The following is an 18435-nucleotide window of genomic DNA, read 5'->3' on the forward strand; positions in this document are numbered from 1 at the left end:
ATTGGCTGGCGATGACTCTGGCGATAGTTTCACTCGCGATGGATTGAAATCGTCGCGTTCGATAAGGGAGAAAATCGACAATACAACGAAGAAATCTTTCACTGTGGTTGTGAAATACGCTGCTTCGTATGCAGAGAATCCACGCACATATTTGCTTGCGTCCTCCTTGGCGAAGAAAACTTGTTGTTTAGGTTTTACCGACGGGGAAAAAGTGATTTATTTGAATAATTGAACAGCTTTTGCTGCATTCTGCAACAGCAGTGACGTCCAACTTTGAAGTTCTACAGAACTTTTGTGGGGTGTGAATTGATAATTGGTTCAACAAGTGAAGCTGGCGCAACTGAAAATTTAACGGCGATGAAGAACATTTTGGCTAGCTGCTGCTTTGGTGCAGTTGCCTTCATCATACGCAAAACGAGAAAAAATGACAACGCGTCAGTAGTGAAGTGAAATTGAAACGTAAAATTTAGTGTAAATATTCGATTCTCAGTGCTAATGAGGCTGATTACCGACAGTCCACATCTTTTAGATTCAATCTAATGAGGCATTGGCAAATGTAATCCGAAATACTTGCCTTTTTTTGTTCTGATGTGACGGGAATTAGCGCATATGGCGAAGTAAATTTTTATCCTAATTCTTCCAGAAGTTTTTCTACAAAATTATTCAACATTACTTTTGAAAATTTCTTCGGGATTTCTCTGGATTCTCTGAAAGAATACGGCTAAAGGAACTCATTGGGAAATTTCCCAAGAAACTCAACAAGAAATTACTGAAATATTTCCTAACATATTTCCTGACAGATCTCCTAGAGGAAGATTGAAGGAACTCCTTGTAGAATTCTTGAAAGAATTCCAAGAGTAACGCCTGCAGGCTACTGCAGGAACCTCAGAGGTAACTTCTGAAGAAACTTTAGAAGAATTCCTGCAATAATTTTGAAAACTTCTGGAAAAAACCTCTGGAGGGATTCCAGCAAGAAATTCTAGAAATATCTCTGAAGAACGTCCAGGAGGAATTCCTTAAAAACATCCTAGAAGGATTCTTGAATAATATCCATGAGAAATTTCTAAAGCAATTCTTGGAATAATTTGCAAAGAAACTTCTTGAGGACTTCCCATAGTAACACAGTAACTCCTATAGTTTAACTTCTTAGGGACTTTCAGGAAACCGTACCCAAAAAAGGGCGCATTTCACTCCATCCTCCCCTTTAATCAAAACACCGCGCTTGAAGTTGCTTCGCACGTGTACAGCGGTCGGTGCAGCGATTAGATCGCAGGGCTAGGGCGCGTTTGTGGGAGCGATGTAGATTTTTCCACGGTTTAATTTTTTGCATAACCTCGAAAGCTGCGTGCGCGGCGGGTGCGGAGGAAACGGGGACGAAGGGACCACTGCTAGTTGTTACCCGTGCGCTAGTGTATCTAGCTGTAGCTAGGTTGTGATTTGAACGCGATAGACGCTCGGGTGCCCTTCACTGTGCTCGGGCAACGACTGTTTGGAATTTCAAGCCAGGTGAGTGGGTGGAACGAGTTTGCAACATAACAAACACACGACGGAGCAGCCAACCACTTCGATTGGTCGCGACCGCGAGCATTCTTGCAAAGACGTGGCTATTGCACGCGCACTCCACACACCACCGCCGCTGTGGCTTAGTAGGCCATGGCAAAAAGTAAAAGTTCGTCAAGCGGCAACTAGATGGGCCGGATTATGTGTGCGCGCTTTGCATCCACCTTGTGTGTCTGTTCACTCATAAATGTGAACCTCCTCCTCCCGCTTGGGAATTATGCAACGAACGGGGCTTCATCTTTTCAATGCAAATGTGCAGTGACGATGTTGAAAGCGCCCCCTCTCGGGAAGACACACTATAAACTTTGAACTTCGGCCCGTATTGAGGGGCCAACTCATCGCCACAACGCAGGATTTCCCGTTTACTGCAATGAGGTCACCTGGTCGTCAGTCACCGAACAGCGCAGCTGTTCTCATGCGTCGAAGTCGGCTTTGTCTCACTCTCGAACAATCATCATGGAGAAATCCCATTTCTCCGTATCCCTTCGATCCGTTCCGACTGCAACCGGTAGCCTGCACCGCTGAAATTAATCACTTTTAATTAACCTCCAAAGTGGTCGGCGGACAAGTTGCCGGAGCGATTGCTGCACAGCTGTGCAGTGCACACATTGCAGTGCACAAAGCGGCGACCGGGTGACTTGCGCGTTCTACTCATACAAAGAGAGACCCCTTTGCCGCGCCGGTTCTCCGTACCCCGATCGCGGCAGCGATCACCGCCGCACACGGAGATTGCGTTGCACTTTTATTTCAACAGAACCGGATATCTTTTTGCCGAGATCCGTATGTGCTGCTGTTGCAGCAGCGGCAGCAGCTATCGAGCGGTCGACCGACCGACCTTAATTGCGGCCCTATTTGGCAAATCGCGCGCGCGATCATTCGCACCCTTTTACAGATCATTTGGGTCGTTTACGAGCAGCTTGGCAACAGTCTGCGCAGCGCAGCGGCGGGAATCCAACCAACAAAGACTGTTTGTTTTAGGTAGGGCACAGCAGCATCAGATATGATTAATTTGAGCCTGGTTGCAGGGACGATCGGCGATCATGATCGCCGCCACCCGCCCGCCGTAGTCTTGATCAGGTGATCGCTTATGTCTCATTATGGGCATAATTGATCTCCGAGTGCATTGCGATCAACCGGCAGTGGCGCGAGGTATGGGAACCTAATTAAGAGGTCAGCACAATTGACGGGGGTCGATCCGTCAGTGTGATCGTGGAGTAATGATCACTATAGACGGAGGGTGGTCCTTCGAATAGCTAGGATGAGAAATGCCATCGCTGTCGGACGTTGATTCCGTATCAGGTAAAGTTCGGTTCCCAGAGGGATACCTTCAAGAATTCCCAGAGGGATTCCTTCAGGAATTCCCAGAGGGATTCCTTCAGGAATTCCCAGAGGGATCCCTTCAGGAATTCCCAGAGGGATCCCTTCAGGAATTCCCAGAGGGATCCCTTCAGGAATTCCCAGAGGGATCCCTTCAGGAATTCCCAGAGGGATCCCTTCAGGAATTCCCAGAGGGATCCCTTCAGGAATTCCCAGAGGGATCCCTTCAGGAATTCCCAGAGGGATCCCTTCAGGAATTCCCAGAGGGATCCCTTCAGGAATTCCCAGAGGGATCCCTTCAGGAATTCCCAGAGGGATCCCTTCAGGAATTCCCAGAGGGATCCCTTCAGGAATTCCCAGAGGGATCCCTTCAGGAATTCCCAGAGGAATTCCTTCAGGAATTCTCAGAGGGATTCCTTCAGGAATTCCCAGAGGGATTCCTTCAGGAATTCCCAGAGGGATTCCTTCAGGAATTCCCAGAGGGATTCCTCCAGGAATTCCCAGAGGGATTCCTTCAGGAATTCCCAACGGGATTCCTTCAGGAATTCCCAACGGGATTCCTTCAGGAATTCCCAAAGGGATTCCTTCAGGAACTCCCAAAGGGATTCCTTCAGGAATTCCCAAAGGGATTCTTTCAGGAATTCCCAAAGGGATTCTTTCAGGAATTCCCAAAGGGATTCTTTCAGGAATTCCCCAACGGATTCCTTCAGGAATTCCCTAGGGGATTCCTTCAGGAATTTCCAAGGGGAATCATCCTTCAGGAATTCCCAAAGGGATTCCTTCAGGAATTCCCAAAGGGATTCCCTCAGGAATTCCCAAAGAAATTCCTTCTGGAATTCCCAAAGGGATTCCTTCAGGAATTCCCAAAGGGATTCCTTCAGGAATTGCCAGAGCGATTCCTTCAGGAATTCCCAAAGAGATTCCTTCAGGAATTCCCAAAGGGATTCCTTCAGGAATTCCCAAAGGGATTCCTTCAGGAATTCCCAACGGGATTCCTTCAGGAATTCTCAACGGGATTCCTTCAGGAATTCCCAACAGAATTCCTTCAGGAATTCCCAACGGGATTCCTTCAGGAATTCCCAAAGGGATTCCTTCAGGAATTCCCAACGGGATTCCTTCAGCAAAGGGATTCCTGCAGGAATTCCCAAAGGGATTCCTTCAGGAATTCCCAAAGGGATTCCTTCAGGAATTCCCAAAGGGATTCCTTCAGGAATTCCCAAAGGGATTCCTTCAGGAATTCCCAAAGGGATTCCTTCAGGAATTCCCAAAGGGATTCCTTCAGGAATTCCCAAAGGGATTCCTTCAGGAATTCCCAAAGGGATTCCTTCAGGAATTCCCAAAGGGATTCCTTCAGGAATTCCCAAAGGGATTCCTTCAGGAATTCCCAAAGGGATTCCTTCAGGAATTCCCAAAGGGATTCCTTCAGGAATTCCCAAAGGGATTCCTTCAGGAATTCCCAAAGGGATTCCTTCAGGAATTCCCAAAGGGATTCCTTCAGGAATTCCCAAAGGGATTCCTTCAGGAATTCCCAAAGGGATTCCTTCAGGAATTCCCAAAGGAATTCCTTCAGGAATTCCCAAAGGGATTCCTTCAGGAATTCCCAAAGGGATTCCTTCAGGAATTCCCAAAGGGATTCCTTCAGGAATTCCCAAAGGGATTCCTTCAGGAATTCCCAAAGGGATTCCTTCAGGAATTCCCAAAGGGATTCCTTCAGGAATTCCCAAAGGGATTTCTTCAGGAATTCCCAAAGGGATTCCTTCAGGAATTCCCAAAGGGATTCCTTCAGGAATTCCCAAAGGGATTCCTTCAGGAATTCCCAAAGGAATTCCCAAAGGGATTCCTTCAGGAATTCCCAAAGGGATTCCTTCAGGAATTCCCAAAGGGATTCCTTCAGGAATTCCCAAAGGGATTCCTTCAGGAATTCCCAAAGGGATTCCTTCAGGAATTCCCAAAGGGATTCCTTCAGGAATTCCCAAAGGGATTCCTTCAGGAATTCCCAAAGGGATTCCTTCAGGAATTCCCAAAGGGATTCCTTCAGGAATTCCCAAAGGGATTCCTTCAGGAATTCCCAAAGGGATTCCTTCAGGAATTCCCAAAGGGATTCCTTAAGGAATTCCCAAAGGGATTCCTTCAGGAATTCCCAAAGGGATTCCTTCAGGAATTCCCAAAGGGATTCCTTCAGGAATTCCCAAAGGGATTCCTTCAGGAATTCCCAAAGGGATTTCTTCAGGAATTCCCATAGGGATTCCTTCAGGAATTCCCAAAGGGATTCCTTCAGGAATTCCCAAAGGGATTCCTTCAGGAATTCCCAAAGGGATTCCTTCAGGAATTCCCAACGAGATTCCTTCAGGAATTCCCAGAGGGATTCCTTCAGAAATTCCCAGAGGGATTCCTTCAGAAATTCCCAGAGGGATTCCTTCAGAAATTCCCAGAGGGATTCCTTCAGAAATTCCCAGAGGGATTCCTTCAGGAATTCCCAGAGGGATTCCTTCAGGAATTCCCAGAGGGATTCCTTCAGAAATTCCGAGAGGGATTCCTTCAGGAATTCCCAGAGGGTTTTCTTCAGTAATTTTCAGAGGGTTTTCTTCAGGAATTCCCAGAGGGTTTTCTTCAGGAATTCCCAGAGGGTTTATCTTCAGGAATTCCCAGAGGGATTCCTTCAGGAATTCCCAGAAGGATTCCTTCAGGTATTCTCAAAGGGATTCCTCCAGGAATTCCCAGAGGGATTCCTTCAGGAACTCCCAGAGAGATTCATTCAGGAACTCTCAGAGGGATTCCTTCAGGAACTCCCAGAGGGATTCCCTGAGGAACTTCCAAAGGGATTCCTCCAGGAATTCCTATAGAAATTCTTTCAGGAAGGGATTCCAATTCCATTATAGATTCTTCCGGGGATTTCTAGGAATCTGTAGTGAATCAGGAAGCCGACTCTCAAGGCACTGAATTAGAACCGGGTAGCCCAGAAGACGTGAAAAACACAAACGATCAAAAAAAAAAAAAACAACTCATGAATGACGCAAACTCCGGACGACGATCAACACCGCCCACTTGACCGCGTAGATGATCCCCGGCGTAGTCGACGATGACGAACCGCCGAGCCGGTAACAAGGTATTTTCCATCAATTAAACAAACCTTCATTCCGTTTTCAGCATAGAATGACTGTTGTGTTATGTTCGCCTTACAACCTGCCGTTGCCGCTACCGCGCTACTGTGCATCAGGGAAGCGACAAAAAGTCGCCGCTTTGACGCATGCGCGCGCGTCGTAGCATCCGAGTAGGCGCTGCCGCGCGCGTTGCGCGGTGACCTCCGCGCCATCGAGTCAAAGCGAGGGCCGCGCGCAAACGTCAACATTTGCTGCGCATGAATCACGATGAAGAAATTCCCCAATCCTCCAATTTCCGAAACCAATTATGGTGGTGCTGGTGAATCATCATCATCACGCGAAAACTGTGCGCTCTATGCGTTGTTTGCGTCACTCATTCGCTCGCAATGCGTTCGTGACGCGAGGTGACGTTCCCATCGGAAAATGACAGCTAATCGAGTGCGATCGATTTACAGCGACGAAATTTCCCGTAAAGCGACTTCATCCGGCATTTTTGTGAACGCAGCTGAACCAATTTCTGGTTTGAATTGAACGGTTTGGCACTCGTGTCGTTGGACAGTTAATCGATTAGATAGAGGATCGATCCTATCGATTAACTGTCAAACGGTGGTGGTAACCGTAAAAAGACGAAGAAAACCACAAAACCGGCAAAACTACAGCGGGTTTTACCGAAGTTTTCGTATTTTTTCGACTTTTTTTTCGGGATTTTGGCTTGGCAAATCTAGTGTCGCGCCCCTGGTCAAACGATACAAGTAAGACGCCAAACTGTTTGATTCCTGACTGACATCGAGTTCGATCATGATGGCAAATAGCTTTAATTCTAAAAGATACTGAGGGGGAGCGACACTAGTTTTGCCAAGATAAAAAAAGCTGAAATAAGTCGCTATAACCCGCAAAAGTTTTGCGGGTATTACCGGTTTTTTTTCGGGGTTTTTCGGCTTGGCAAAACTAGTGTCGCTCCCCCTGAAGATACTAGAGATAATGAATTTTTGATGTCCAGAGTAACCATATCCAGTTTTTTACGAGTGCCAATGGCCGCCAGAATCTTGCTCACTTTCTGAAAGGGATCTGTCGATTTCACGATTGACGTGTGTCGTTTGACAGCTGATCGATAAAATTGATGATCGATCTTATCGATCAGCTGTCAAACGACACAAGCCTAACGTCAAATCGGCAGATCCCTAATTGAAAGTGAGTAGGACTCTGGCCGTCATTAGCGCCTGTAAAATGCTGGATAAGAGTTTCTCCATGCATGGCAGCGTCTGTCTGGTTTATTTTCTGACAGGGATTGAATGATCTGACGTTTTGATTATATCGTTTGGCAGTTTATCGATGTGATCGATCATCTACCTAATCGGATTAATGTCAGATCAAATGTCAGATCGTCTGATCACTACACAGCTAATCGCGTTTGGTAATTTATACCGAAATTTCAACCGCTGAGCGTTCGGTAATGGATTTTTAAAGAAATTCTGTGAAAAATTAACAAATGTCAGTAAAATATTATCGTTTATCTGTCGAACTCTAACGAACTTCGGTAAAAGTTGCTACCTTTACCGATTTTTTCCTGTAAAACAAACTGAACGGTTGCGATTTCGGTAAAACATTACCGAAGTCGGTGATTTTTTCTAACTGTGTACCAGAAAGTGGGCACAATGGACCATTGCAAAACGTCAAGTTAGTAAATTCGAGCAATGGTCTATTATGGCGGCTATTAGTAGTGCAAATCATGCTCGTTTTCTGGTTGGGAAGGTCAATTTGACTTTTGACGGCCAAGAGCTAGTTACACACAGCTAATCACGTTCGGTAATTTTTATCGAAATCTCAACTTCTGAGCGTTCGGTAATGGATTTTAACCGAAATTCTGTAAAAAATTACAAAATTTCGGTAAAATGTTATCGTTTATCTGTCAAACTCGAACGAAGTTCGGTAAATGTGTCCAGCTTTACCGAATTTTTCCGGTAAACAAAACTCAACGGTTGAGATTTCGGTGAAATATTACCGAAGTCGGTGATTTTTTCTAAGTGTGCATATTGAATAGCGCTAAACTTTGTCATGGCTTCAAACAGAAACGCATATTTGCTCAACCCCGTCAGCTGAGCCACCCCTGTCTGGCTTCAAAATCCTCCTTCACCCTGCACCCCACCATGGCAAAAAAAAACTCCGAAAGAATTCGGCCATATTTGAAAGAAAAGAAGCCGGCTTGTTGCGACTCCGACGCGACCTCTATTGTTCAACCCCATCAGTCGGAAAAAAAGAAAATCCGACGACGACAAACAAAACAAGTTGACAACAAAACACTGTGGAACGAGAAGTAGGCTGCGCTGATTAAACAACTCCTGGGTCCGTCGTCCGGTTCGTTCCGCAGCCTACTCCGTTTCCTTACATCGGAACCGACTGAAAACAAGTGTCTCAAGTGCCGGCTCGGCCGGCCAGACTGGCTCTGGCTGGCTGGCAACCGCATTCATAATGTATGAAGGGCCGAGAACGCGACGGTGACAGGTCCCCCTTTTCAGTTACTCTTCCATTTTTGTTGTTGTTGCAGAAAGCTACTCCTCCATTCAGAACGCGTTTGAACGTGTTTTTTGTTCGGGAGGTGTGGCTTTCAAACCCGATGCCGAAGTTGACAAGTTGCAACATTCTTCCGCACTGTTTTATGAGTAATGTCATGCGAGACAGGGGATGAATGCGTTACCAATTTTCCCGAAATGAATAGATTTTTCGAGTGTCGTACCCCTTCTCTTATCGATAAGAAGATTACTACGTTTTGGGGAAGCTGTTAATGGATCGCGATTGTCGGACAGACTGATTGATAGTCGGGGGAAAAACGAAAGCCAACGAAAGATAAAAACATGCAGCGGCCATCAAAGAGAAACAGTGTTGACATTTAAACATCGAATTTTGACAGTTGAGTATTAACCAATTGACTTACGTTAGCGGGAAGAGGCTGATCATCGTTAGTAGGATGTTTGCATACCTGAAACAGATGGAAGAAAAAAAAAGGAAAAGCATTAGATTTTAGGTAATTTGGCAGTTGTTTTCTTTTTCTGTGGAAATGACAGTAAAATGACAGTTCCGTGTTTGGAATGTGGATTTATTCTCGATTTATTCAGCTAATGGCCGTCGCAGTTTCAGATACAATTTAAACGATTTGACGTGACGTTTGACAGTTAATCGATAAGATTGAATATCGATAAACTGTCAAACGACACAATAACAGGAGGGTAGACCAGTCAGAAATCATAATTGTGGCCGCCATTTGCGCTTCAAAAACCGAGTTGTACAGAATAAGAGTGCATTTTGACAGCTCAAAGTAGCAACGAAAAAAGCGAGATGAGCTCATCATTTTTCATCTCAAAATCTCCATCTCCAGCGTTGCTGATAAGAACAATCATCGCAGAGTAGACAGTACAGACGGTATCCCGTCCCCTGCTTCACATTTCTTCCCTCGTCCCTTGTACTCTCGTTCCATCACAACAATTTCCATTCATATGTTCAACCGGAAAGTAATGAGTCACCGGCGAGATAAAATGTTACTCATCCTCCTCACGGACCAGCCTGCCTGGAACGTCGGTACAGGTCGAAGGATGCCGGCACTGCAGGGCCCTATAATTTTGCCGGTTCAAGTGCCTTTGCCAAGCCGGCTCATCATCCTCTCTCTCTCTTTCATTGAGCCACTTGAGGATTTTCCGGCGATGTTTATCCCGAAACAAAAAAAAACAAGTTCATGCATGCCGGAAAAGACCAGGGCAATTAATCGGCGCATCAAGGTAGGCCGTGCGGCGATTCCCGTCGAATAGTTGCTTCGCAGTGACGTTGCTGAGGGGTGGGCCACTACCAAAACAACGGAATCGAAAATGCGCTAGTGACCCACCCCTCGGACGTCGCCTACTCGGGCGACAAAGAGAAGAGATTCACTGACGACGGACGACTCAATAATTCGTCGATAAACACTATCCGGAATGGTGGGAAAATGACAACAGCAGAGCGATTACGTCACGCGATCTGTCATAATTGTTTGTGCGCCGAACAACGGTCGAATTGCGCGTGAAAAGCCGCTGAAAACTATGTCACGAAAGTGATCGCTTCACTCGGTAAGACGCTCGCGACGACTTCATACTACGACCAGATTCAAGTCAATCAAGTTTAGATAACCTCATTTCGGAACACGACAAAGGCGCACAGCGTGGCTGCGACGCGACCGAATCCATGTCTAGATCACGGCTTTTATGCGGGGCTTTCACTTGTCCGAAAGTGAGGTTACAAAACTGCGCGGTTGTTTTGACGCTTGCTCCGAGGGTTGAAGCGACACGCAAACACTTTGACGATGACCGTCAGCAGCCGTCGAAACGATAAAATATGATCGTTTGCCATTTCGGGAAGATTGGAAGCAACGACGGCAATGGTCGAATAACGATCAATGTGCGCGATCAAGGTCATTGCATTCGATTGATTTGATTGGAACGTCAAAGCGCATCAGCTCATGTCGCTCGCTGGGAACAAGGTTAATCATTTGATCGTTTTTAAATCAAAATTTATCGTTTTGGTGTTGAATCGTTTTAAAGCTTTCATAAGTTCACTCAACCGCGAAATCCACTTTTTTTCGCGTCTTCTCGAAGAGGATTACCACCGCACCGAACCGACACGACGAAATCGAAAGTGGCCTGCTTCGATTGCGCAGAGATTGGGCGCGTTGGAAATCGCACCACACAGTCTCATCAGCGACGAGCGCGGCGTAAATTTTTCGCCAATTTTCACTTTCGATGGAGGAGAGCGGCAAGAGCGCTTCCAAGAAGTTGTGAGTAAGCTATGCCGTGCTACGCGGCGATGACTGCGCAAAAATCAGCTGGCTTTTGGAAAACAAAAATCGCCACGCTTGCTTTGTCGTGACGAGAAGCGAGACGGTGCGGCGATGCGTGATCCGCTCAACCGCAAATGCAAGGTGCGATAGGTTTGTTTTGTTTTTTCGTGGAATTTCGTGTTCATTTTTTTTTCTTCGAAATCAACGTCGAAACCGTCTGCTTGTTAGTGGGAATTGTTAAATTTATGATTTTTTGCGTAATTGTGCTGCGCGCGATGCATGCAATCGCGTGCGTGCAATGCAACTTTTACGATGACCGCGCGAGTGGTTTTTGAGACAAGTGGAACAATACGATAGTAAAAGATTTGCAACAAATTGACAGCAGGCCAAGCCAAGGGCCAAGCAGCAGGTTTGTATTGTTTTTTTTAGTGTGACAGTTGATCGTTAAGTTTGATGGTCGTTTTTATCGTTTAACTGTCTGGCCACACAATCCAGGCGTTGGATTTCTGACGCTTATCAGCAATAAGTCTTGATTTTATCGGACATCTGTTAACGATGATCGATCCTAACGTTTAACAGTCAGGCAACACATTCTAGGCGATGGATTTTTGCTGTCAATCATAAATAAGTTTAGATTTTGGCAGCCAACAGCTCATGGGAATCGATCTCATCGTTTACCTGTCTGACAATACAATCCCAGGCATTGGATTTTCACCGTTTATCAGAAATAAGTCTTGATTTTGGCAGCCTGCAGTTCGTGATGATCGATTTGATCGTTTAACTGTCTGGCAACACAATCCAGGCGTTGGATTTTCGCAGCATACTATAAATAAGTCTTGATTTTTGTGACCATCAGGTCATAAAGATCGATCTTATCGTTTAACTGTCTGTCAACACAATCCAGGCGTTGGATTTTCGCCGCCTATCAGAAATTAGACTTGATTTTGGTGGCCATGGGTGCTTGATGATCGATTTTATCGTTTAATTGTCTGGCAACACAATCCAGGCGTTGGATCACCGACGAACCGACGTGACAGCTAGAACAAATAAATTCAAATTTGTTGTCCGCGACGCCATGATGAAAAATAGCCGAACACTATCGCCACCTCTATAACGGCTCGCGATGATTTGATAGCTCGACACCAAACCCCCGTGTGTTCATATAGGAAACGGTTCGCGTCTGTGCTGATTTGACAGAAGCGATCGCTCGCTTCGCTGGTCGACCGTTAAATTAGGTGGGTGGGACAGTTTTGGATCGCCACTGTCACGTCGGTTCGTCGGTGGTTGGATTTTCGCCGCCTGTCTGAAATTGGTTTTCATTTTGGCTGTTATCAGTGCGTGTGCGTGATGATCGATCTTAACGTTAAACTGTTTGGCAACACAATCAAGGCGTTGGATTTTCGCTGCCTATCAGAAGTAAGTCTTGATTTTCACGGCCCATTAGTTCATGAAGATCGATCTTATCGTTTAACTGTCTGGCAACTCAATCCAGGCGTTGGGTTTTCGCCGCCTATCAGAAGTAAGACTTGATTTTGGCGGCCATCGGTGCTTGATGATCGATCTTATCGTTTAACTGTCTGGAAACATAATCAAGGCGTTGGCTTTTCACTGCTTATCAGAAATAAATCTTGATTTGCGCGGCCATTAGTGAATGAAGATCGATCTTATTGTTTAACTGTCTGTCAACACAATACAGGCGTTGGAGTTTCGTCGCCTATCAGAAATTAGACTTAATTTGGACGACCTTCGGTGCTTGATGATCGATCTTAACGTTTAACTGTCTGGCCACACAATCCAGGCGTTGGATTTCAGACGCTTATCAGAAATAAGTCTTGATTTTATCGGACATCTGTTCACGATGATCGATCTTAACGTTTAACAGTCAAGCAAAACTTTCTAGGCGATGGGTTTTTGCTGTCGATCAGAAATAAGTCTAGATTTTGGCGGCCAACAGCTCATGGGACTCGATCTTATCGTTTACCTGTGCGGCAACACAATCCCAGGCGTTGGATTTTCACCGTTTATTAGAAATAAGTCTTGATTTTGGCAGCCTTCAGTTTATGAAGATTGATTTGATTGTTTACCTATTTGACAACACAATACAGTTGTTGGATTTTCGCCGCCTATCAGAAATAAGTCTTGATTTTGGCGGACATCAGTGCATGATGATCGATTTGATCGGTTATCTGTCTGGCAGCACAATCTTAGGTGTTGGATTTCCATCGCTTATCAGAAATAAGTATTGATTTTGGCAGCCTGCAGTTCATGATGATCGATTTGATCGTTTAACTGTCTGGCAACACAATCCAGGCGTTGGGTTTTCGCAGTCTACTATAAATAAGTCTTGATTTTTGCGACCATCAGTTCATGAAAATCGAGCTTATCGTTTAACTGTCTGTCAACACAATCCAGGCGTTGGATTTTCGCCGCCTATCAGAAATAAGTATTGATTTTCGCGGCCATTAGTTCATGAAGATCGATCTTATCGTTTAACTGTCTGTCAGCACAATCCAGGCGTCGAATTTTCGTCGCCTATCAGAAATTAGACTCAATTTTGACGACCTTCGGTGCTTGATGATCGATCTTAACGTTTAACTGTCTGGCAACACAATCAAGGCGTTGGATTTTCGCTGCCTATCAGAAGTATGTCTTGATTTTTGCGGCCATTAGTTCATGAAGATCGGCCTTATCGTTTAACTGTCTGGAAACACAACCCAGGTGTTCTTTGCTTTCTCAATCCAGCATTTTACGAGCGCTAATGGCCACCAGAATTTTGCTCTCCATACGGTAAGCATCGAACGATCTGACGTCTGGCTTGTGTCGTTTGTCAGTTGATTAAGCAGTTAATCGATAAGATTATACACCGATCTAATCGATTAGCTGTCAAATGGCACGTCAGACGGGGGACGTCAGATCGTTCGATCTCTATCAGAAAATGGGCAAAATTTTGATGGCAATTAGCGCTTATGGATTTTTTTTGCAATGACAGCTGCATGACAGATATTGCATGTACACAACTGTCACCCCAAGTAACCAAAAGTTCCGCTTCCCATGACAAAATGCACTTTCAAGTTCCGCGAAGTTCAGATAAAGTTCCAAATGGAACTTTCTGGCTGCTTAAGAGGCTAACGATGAGCCTTGCTGGAACTTCGGTCACAAGTTTCAGCAAGGCTCATTGTTAGCCTCTTAAGCAGCCAGAAAGTTCCATTCGGAACTTTATCTGAACTTCGCGGAACTTTAAAGCTGCTTAAGATGCTACTCGGAACTTTGTCGGAACTTTCAAGTTCATAGAAATTCAGTTCAGTAGCATTGTGTTTCAAAGAATATTAAATTTATTTCTTTTACAGAAAACAACTGTTTAAGCATACACGACTGAAAGACAAATATGAATTTATCAAATCAATGAATACTAGCTTGAGCAAAAAAAATTGCCACCCATCGGATTCGAACTGATAGTTGCTGCGTGAGAACCCCACGCTCTACCACAGTACTACAGCTGCGATTGAGTGGACAGCAGGTAAAGTCTGATTTGAATCGATTTCCTGTCGGCAGCTAGTTTTGCACATTTGTACAGTAGTGAAGTTAGCTGGACTTTGTCAAGTGTCTTCAGCAGCGCAGCGGTAAGTCGGCAGGCTATCACGAAGGAGGATCCAGTTCAAATCTACATAACAACGACATGTGGGAAAATAGAATTATCAGAAGCAATTTCCAGACGTGAATCACAAACGCACCAGCAGGGTTGTGATTCTGAAAAAACACATTTTTGTTTCTGCAGGAATTTTGTCAAAGTTCTGTCAGAAGCTGCTTAGAAGGCTATCCAGCGCGCTTATGTGAACCTTCAAGTTCCAAAATTACTTAAAAATGAAGCTGCTTAGAAGGCTAATGAGCAACCTCGAACAAGCTGCTTAGCTTATAAAGTACCCTTTTATCTGAACTTTTGGTTACTTGGGACCCCCATAGGAACGAGGTGTTGTCTCTGTCAAACAGCTAAAAATCACCTTATTTAGGCCGTTCTGGATAAAGATCTACCCAGCACGTGTCGCTAATGGCTGCTAGTATCTTGCTCAATTTCTGGTAGGGATCTGCCGATTTGACATTTGGCTTGAGTCGTTTAACAGCTGATCGATAAGATTGTTGATCGATCTTATCGATAAGCTGTCAAATGACACAAGCCAAACATCAAATCGGCAGATCCCTGCCAGAAAGTGAGCTAGATTTGAGCAGCCATTATAGCGCTCGTAAAATGCTGGATTGACATCCAAGTTTTGACAGTTGTCCCAGCGAGGAGTCCTCAAATCGCACCGACTAATGAAAACAACGTTCGAAATGGGGTTAACCATTCCGGTCGGCAGAGCTTCAACTCGAACCTGGCTTGCATCGTGTCCCGTTACTTTCCGGTAGTCCCGCATTCGCGAAGGTGTCACGCCCTTTTCCGATTAAAACGCGCACGCCGAACGCAACATTCGTGTGTCGAACGGAAACCAACGCCGCCGTGTTGATTTGATTTTAATTTCCCGGCACGTTTCGAGCCGCGTCGTAAGGTAGGAGCCGGCCACGGCGCTCCTCTTCCACATTCGCCCGAGAAGGAGTGGCCGCGCAGTGGCCACTTGTAACACTGCAACGAGCGTGATTAGAATAATTTGCATTCCCCGTGTGTCCGACCCCTCGCACCGAAAGTTTGACAGCCAACTTCGTTCCGGGTGGCGCGAAAACGAGAGCGGATGCGTGTCGTCTTGGAATGCAAATCAACCCGTAACGCCGAACGATGGGAAATGAACAAGTTTCGATTGCTGCGATCGAATCCGGAACTGTACCGAAAATAGATTTTAGCAACTTGATTGTCAACAAAACCCGAAGACGATGAACGCGACGTGAATCGGCGATTTGTAGTGTCGCACCCCTCGTCACCGTCGTCGTTTGACAGTTCGCGTCAGTCGGTACACTGAAACGAAATCGGTGATTGATTTTTCGCGTTCACCTCTACGGAGAAGGCCTTGTCCCCATTAATTCATGTCACGAGATCTCGCGAACCGATCGACCGCGAGAGTGGCAACTAGCATGGCAACATGGTTGCCATCTGTCATTGGCGCTTGATGGCGCGGCGAGGCAGCGGCGACCATGCGTCGCTCGCAAAAATACCTGTGAGCTGTGTGAACAAGTGCGGTGCGAAGTGCATCGAGCGAATGGAAAACAGATTTCTCAATCAGCTGATTTTTTCCAATGCACTTGGCGAAGGTTTTGTGCAGGCCTTGTCGGCACAGCTTGTGCAACGTTGCTGCAGTGAGCGGTGCAAGCAGTCAGCTGGCTGACTGCAAGTACACACAGAAGTGCATCGCGCGAGATATCGAGAAAATGGCGCAACGAAAAAGAAGAACCTCGGCAGCAGCGGAGTGCCAAGCCACTCGCAGAGCCTACTTGGAGATGGATGGCGAATGGGAAAGGAAACTTGTTTTGGTACCGAGTGAGCAGCTTTAATCAAGCCACGGACACGATGTGACGTGAGGTGGCATTGGTTGCGGTTAGCGAACACACTTGCGACTGACGCTGATGGAGGAACAGAAGAAGAGACGCACGGTGGGAGGTTTTTTTTCGCTCTTTTTAATGAGCTTCGCGTATCGCGGCGATAATTTTGCACATACGAACGACGATGCGGAATCGACAATAGATCAAATCGAGCAGGCGGGCGAGCGCAAGTGCGCTGTTTGTTACCGTAATAGACCGTCAAGGGAGACGCAGCGTCTGGGGCGGCTCGAAGGGTTTCGCCGCGGCAGATGCCTACTTGATCACGTAACTGTGGGAGGAATAATGAGCGGGCGAACGAGCGAGTGAGCGCGATGCATGCGAAACCGGCGGGGCTTGCGGGCGGCTGTGAACGTGAAGGTGCCTTTATGAAGGGCGAAGGTGGAAGGGGCGAAACGACCGCCGCGAAGTAAATTGGATTGCAGCGCGGAAAAGTACTGCGGTTGCACCAGGTGCGAAGTGTCGAAACAGGCTTGGCTGACATTCGCTATCGCGAACTGACAGATTAATCCAGTTGGAAAAGTGGCGGCGGTAGCTGTCATCATCGATTTGACGTTTAGCAACTTTATCTGTCAAAATATTCTAGGTGCTGCGATTGGGAATTTCGTGGATATCGATCAGCGCACCGGTTTGACAGCTGGGCGACCCTCCGTTCGGAATGCCGGGAGTGGTTACCGAGGCCGAGGAAACAAAGAACTTCGGAGGAACGGCGGCTAGCTAGATCGCATGCACAAAATGGGAATCGAGGGGGCGAACCTGTGCAGCACAGCCCTGAGGGACGTCGTGAGCGCACACGAAACATTATTCAACAACCAGTGGAGCGGCACATTGCCGGCTCTACGCGGCAGTGGGACCCGGCGAACTCGGATTGACCTAAATAGCGAAGTGAATTTATTACATTGAAGTGCATTCAAGCGGATCGGGTTGCCGTAATGCTGCGCTCTGAAGCAATGCCAGCGCCAAAGGGAGAGGGCGTTTGAAAATAATTATTGTCAACCGGTGTGCACTGCCACGCGCAGAATGCCATGACTTTTTGTGCACCGCCAACGCAGTACTAGAATTGTGCGAATTGTCATTTTTTTTTGGAATTCGTGGCGGCTCTTTGCTCTTGCGGCGGCGGCATTCGTCGATTTCTGGCGACTGCTGCACCCAACCAAGTCGATAGTCGTGCGCAGTTTTGGGCGCAAGGTCGCCCGCAACAATTTACTGCTGGTTTGGGATCGTCAAATGTCAACCCGCGTTTCATGGCGACGGCCGATGGCGGTTCAATGCCTACTATGGCGATGAATCAACTTCATCCGGAACCAGCAGGATTTCAGCGAGTGATAATCCACCAAGATAGCCTTGACTTTTAGCTTCCGTCAGTCAAATGACTGATCGAATGGGTGACGTTTTTCACAGACATTGACTGCATTTTTTGAGGGGTGGGACACTTTTTCCAAGACAGTAAACTCTGAAGAAACACCAAACTCCGCTTTATATCGATTTATGTCAACTGTTTCAGGTTTTGTTTTCAGAATAAAATCCCATTGTGTTGCAAGTTCAAAATATGTGCTAGCAAATGTGTTACCGATAGCAACGAGGTCATGATGACGACCATGAAACGGTCATAGGTGGCTATGCATTAAAGAAAAAAAAAAAACGAATCTGTCATTACTTCAAAAACTTTCAAGCGAAGCAGAAGCAATTCAACCAAAAACTCAAACCTCCAAACCTGAAAAAACTCAAACCTACAGTCCCGAAATTAGTCCTCCCAAGTCAAGAATTCCGAACTGAACCTGACCCCTGAAATCCGCAAGAGAAATACTGCAGCGACATAATCTGGTTGTTGGCATCCGGTACGGTCCGTCTCCCGGAAGGAAGTCCCCGATCGCTGGCATCTGGTACGATCCGCCTCCCTGAAGGAAGTCCCTAGTTGCTGATACCGGATACGGTCTCCCGGAAGGTACGTCCCGAGATTCCGACCGAACCCTGAAGTGTCCCCTGTTGCTGACATTTGGTCCCTCTCTCCGGCAGGTACGTCCCGAGATTCCGACCGAACCCTGAAGTGTCCCCTGTTGCTGACATTTGGTCCCTCTCTCCGGCAGGTACGTCCCGAGATTCCGACCGAACCCTGAAGTGTCCCCTGTTGCTGAC

The 18435-nt window shown here is 46.4% G+C and overlaps 1 protein-coding gene across 2 annotated transcripts in view; it reads right to left on the reverse strand.

Annotated features, from left to right (window-relative positions):
* The window catches only part of LOC109419243 (zinc finger protein 395), a 263320-nt gene that overhangs the window by 183105 nt on the left and 61780 nt on the right, over window positions 1-18435 (reverse strand). Inside the window, exon 2 of one of the 2 annotated variants that reach the window (XM_029867709.2) lies at window positions 8911-8955. The exons of the other annotated variant lie outside the window; for it this stretch is intronic. Coding sequence (XP_029723569.2) covers window positions 8911-8955 — 45 coding nt within the window. The remainder of the gene's footprint in view (window positions 1-8910; window positions 8956-18435) is intronic. 2 annotated transcript variants of the gene reach the window in all.

This window comes from Aedes albopictus, chromosome 3 (genome assembly GCF_035046485.1).
Source record: "Aedes albopictus strain Foshan chromosome 3, AalbF5, whole genome shotgun sequence".
NCBI lineage: Eukaryota > Metazoa > Arthropoda > Insecta > Diptera > Culicidae > Aedes > Aedes albopictus.